General features: G+C 46.4%; 1 protein-coding gene across 2 annotated transcripts in view; it reads left to right on the top strand.

Annotated features, from left to right (window-relative positions):
• Positions 1-5,000, top strand: part of c7a (complement component 7a) — a 14,802-nt gene that overhangs the window by 3,015 nt on the left and 6,787 nt on the right. For both annotated transcript variants that reach the window (XM_053679322.1, XM_053679323.1), the window contains exons 9-10: positions 2,470-2,586; positions 3,329-3,495. In XM_053679322.1, coding sequence (XP_053535297.1) covers positions 2,470-2,586; positions 3,329-3,495 — 284 coding nt within the window. The remainder of the gene's footprint in view (positions 1-2,469; positions 2,587-3,328; positions 3,496-5,000) is intronic.

Here is a 5,000-nt window from a genome sequence, read left to right on the forward strand (position 1 = left end):
CCTCACCCCTACACCCTCACCCCTATACCCTAACCCCATACCATAAAACCTACACCCTAACTACTACACCCTCACCCCTACACCCTAACCTCTACACCCTCACCCCAACACCCTAACCCCTACACCCTCACCCCTACACCCTCACCCCTGCACCCTCACCCCTACACCCTCACCCCTACACCCTAACCCCTACACCCTCACCCCTACACCCTCACCCCTGCACCCTCACCCCTACACCCTCACCCCTACACCCTCACCCCAACACCCTAACCCCTACACCCTCACCCCAACACCCTCACCCCTACACCCTCACCCCTACACCCTCACCCCTGCACCCTCACCCCTACACCCTAACCCCCATACCATAAAACCTACACCCTAACTACTACACCCTCACCCCTACACCCTAACCTCTACACCCTCACCCCAACACCCTAACCCCTACACCCTCACCCCTACACCCTCACCCCTACACCCTCACCCCTGCACCCTCACCCCTACACCCTCACCCCTACACCCTCACCCCAACACCCTAACCCCTACACCCTCACCCCTACACCCTCACCCCTGCACCCTCACCCCTACACCCTCACCCCTACACCCTCACCCCAACACCCTAACCCCTATACCCTCACCCCTACACCCTCACCCCAACACCCTCACCCCTACACCCTCACCCCTACACCCTCACCCCTGCACCCTCACCCCTACACCCTAACCCCCATACCATAAAACCTACACCCTAACCTCTACACCCTCACCCCTCTACCATAAAACCTACACCCTCACCCCTACACCCTAACCCCTATACCATAAAACCTACACCCTCACCTCTACACCCTAATCCGTACACCCTATTCCCTAATCCCTAGACCCTAACACCTACACTCTAACCCCTACACCCTAATTCCTATACCCTAACCCCTACATTCTAACCCCTACACCCTTACACCCTAATAGCTACAGCCTCACACCTTCAGCCTAACCCCTGCACCCTAAACGCTACAGTGTCATACCTACAGCCTAACCCCTGCACCCTAACCCCTACACCCTCAACCCTACACCCTCACCCCTACACCCTAACCTCTACACCCTAACCTCTACACCCTCACCCCTACACCCTAACCTCTACACCCTCACCCCTACACCCTCACCCCTACACCCTAACCTCTACACCCTCACCCCTACACCCTAACCCCTACACCCTCACCCCTACACCCTCACCCTACACACTAACCCCTACACCCTCACCCCTACACCCTAACCCCTACACCCTCACCCCTACACCCTAACCGCTACACCCTCACCCCTACACCCTCACCCCTACACCCTAACCCCTACACCCTAACCCCTACACCCTCACCCCTACACCCTAACCCCTATACCATAAAACCTACACCCTCACCTCTACACCCTAATCCGTACACCCTATTCCCTAATCCCTAGACCCTAACACCTACACTCTAACCCCTACACCCTAATTCCTATACCCTAACCCCTACATTCTAACCCCTACACCCTTACACCCTAATAGCTACAGCCTCACACCTTCAGCCTAACCCCTGCACCCTAAACGCTACAGTGTCATACCTACAGCCTAACCCCTGCACCCTAACCCCTACACCCTAACCCCTACACCCTAACCTCTACACCCTAACCTCTACACCCTCACCCCTACACCCTAACCCCTATACCCTAACCTCTACACCCTCACCCCTACACCCTCACCCCTACACCCTAACCCCTACACCCTAACCCCTACACCCTCAACCCTAAACCCTCACCCCTACACCCTAACCCCTACACCCTCACCCCTACACCCTCACCCCTACACCCTAACCCCTACACCCTCAACCCTAAACCCTCACCCCTACACCCTAACCCCTACACCCTCACCCCAAGACCCTCACCCCTACACCCTAACCCCTACACCCTCACCCCTACACCCTAACCCCTACACCCTCACCCCTACACCCTAACCCCTACACCCTCACCCCAACACCCTCACCCCTACACACTAACCCCTACACCCTCACCCCTACACCCTCACCCCTACACCCTAACCCCTACACCCTCACCCCTACACCCTAACCCCAACACCCTCACCCCTACACCCTCACCCCTACACACTAACCCCTACACCCTAACCTCTACACCCTCACCCCTACACCCTAACCCCTACACCCTCACCCCAACACACTCACCCCTACACCCTAACCCCTACACCCTCACCCCAACCCCCTCACCCCTACACACTAACCTCTACACCCTCACCCGTACACCCTAACCTCTACACCCTCACCCCTACACCCTCACCCTTACAGTACAATTTACCTGAGTAATACTTCCCTAAGCTCAATTCTTTTACTCTCCCCTCACTCACTAACCCTAAACCCTAAACCCCTAGGTTATTTTTTTGGAACAGTATTTGTTTTGTTAAACTGTATTTTGTCTCTCTCTGTTTTACAGGACGTGATGTGTGGGATTTTCATGAGTGTGTTAAGAAGACACACACTGTTTTCTTCTTCTTCACTTGGACGACTGAAAAGTGCAGAAGTTATTTTAATGAAATAATAAATGGCTTCAGTAAGTGACTCGATTTATGAAGGACTTAATCTTCTGCAGTTAGAGCTCCTCTAGTTAGAAATGAGAAATACTGAAATATGTTCAATATTTATTTAGCATTTTAATTTGTAAAAATATGAATACATTTAGAGATTAAATGCATTTTAAAAATAATATAGGATTTAGTTTAATTAATTAAACCAATTTAAGTAAAGTTTGATTAAATATCATAATTATGAAATAATTTCAGATTTTACACAGCTCCTTTACAAACTACAAAATTCTAATTAAGCGTAAAACTCTATTTTCTGATGGTGAATTAAATATATCATTCAATTCTACTTTGATCAAACATCTGAGCAGTTCCATAAACATCAAATAATATAAACAATATTAATATTAATAATATTTTTAAATACTTTGTAAATAATAATAATGAAAACTGAACCTCAGAATCCACTCGTGTCTCATTTTACTTCACATTAATTAACATTTTATTTTATTTACACGTTTTATATGAAAAATTGCTTTTACAAACACATTCACATTTAAACACCTCACCACACCTTACATTATTATGATGATTTTATTATTATTATTTCTATTATTATTAATTCTATTATTACTCGCATATCAGAACGAACTCACACAATTTCTGCAGTGTCAATGTTATTTATATTTAATATTATTTCTATTATTTCTATTGAATTATGTGGAAAAGAAGAATTGGACTAAATGCACACACCCCTGTTGTTTAAAACAGAGCAAGACAACAAACAGATCCAGAAGAAGGTGAGAACGATCGGAGGACACACTGGATACATCTCCATACTTAACCAACTGGATGTTAATAAAGCAGCAGAAAACTCGAACACGTTCTCCAAGTGGGCCGGTTCCGTGAAGTACTTCCCTGTTCTCATCAACTACAAGGTTTCAAAATCAAATCAATTAAAACATACAGCATTTATCACTAATAAAACTCCCGATACTGACTCCCGATACTGACTCCCGATACTCCCGATACTGACTCCCGATACTCCCGATACTGACTCCCGATACTGACTCCCGATACTCCCGATACTGACTCCTGATACTGACTCCCGATACTGACTCCCGATACTCCCGATACTGACTCCCGATACTGACTCCCGATACTCCCGATACTGACTCCCGATACTGACTCCCGATACTGACTCCTGATACTGACTCCTGATACTGACTCCTGATACTGACTCCTGATACTCCCGATACTGACTCCTGATACTGACTCCTGATACTGACTCCTGATACTGACTCCCGATACTGACTCTCAGTTTTTGATATTTACTTCACAAGTAAACCCCTGGTATTAACTTCTGGTTTTGACTCCTGATTGTAAATCATCTTCACAGAAATAAAGTGCATCATGTGCAATATTGTGATAAATTATATAAGTAATGCTAAGAACAAAACTGTAGCTCCACCCACACGATTCTTTTTCTATAAACTGAAACCCTGTGGTGATGGTGAAGGTGATGGTGATGATGGTGATGATGATGATGATGGTGATGATGATGATGATGATGATGATGGTAATGATGGTGATGATGGTGATGGTGATGATGATGATGATGATGATGATGATGATGGTGATGATGGTGATGATGATGATGTTGATGATGGTGATGATGGTGATGATGGTGATGGTGATGATGATGTGATGATGATGATGATGGTGATGATGATGATAGTGATGGTGATGATGGTGATGATGATGGTGATGATGATGATGATGGTGATGATGGTGATGGTGATGATGGTGATGATGATGATGATGATGGTGATGATGATGGTGATGGTGATGATGATGATGATGGTGATGGTGATGATGATGGTGATGGTGATGATGATGATGATGGTGATGGTGATGATGGTGATGGTGATGATGGTGATGGTGATGATGGTGATGATGATGGTGATGATGGTGATGGTGATGATGGTGATGATGGTGATGGTGATGATGGTGATGGTGATGATGATGATGATGGTGATGGTGATGATGGTGATGGTGATGATGGTGATGATGATGGTGATGATGGTGATGGTGATGATGGTGATGATGATGATGATGGTGATGATGATGATGGTGATGATGGTGATGGTGATGATGATGATGATGGTGATGATGGTGATGATGATGATAGTGATGGTGATGATGGTGATGATGATGATGATGGTGATGATGATGATAGTGATGGTGATGATGGTGATGATGATGATGATGGTGATGATGGTGATGATGGTGATGATGGTGATGGTGATGATGATGGTGATGATGGTGATGGTGATGATGGTGATGGTGATGATGGTGATGATGATGATGATGGTGATGATGATGATGGTGATGATGGTGATGGTGATGATGATGATGATGGTGATGATGGTGATGATGGTGA

Source organism: Ictalurus punctatus, unplaced genomic scaffold (assembly GCF_001660625.3).
Source record: "Ictalurus punctatus breed USDA103 unplaced genomic scaffold, Coco_2.0 tig00006849, whole genome shotgun sequence".
NCBI lineage: Eukaryota > Metazoa > Chordata > Actinopteri > Siluriformes > Ictaluridae > Ictalurus > Ictalurus punctatus.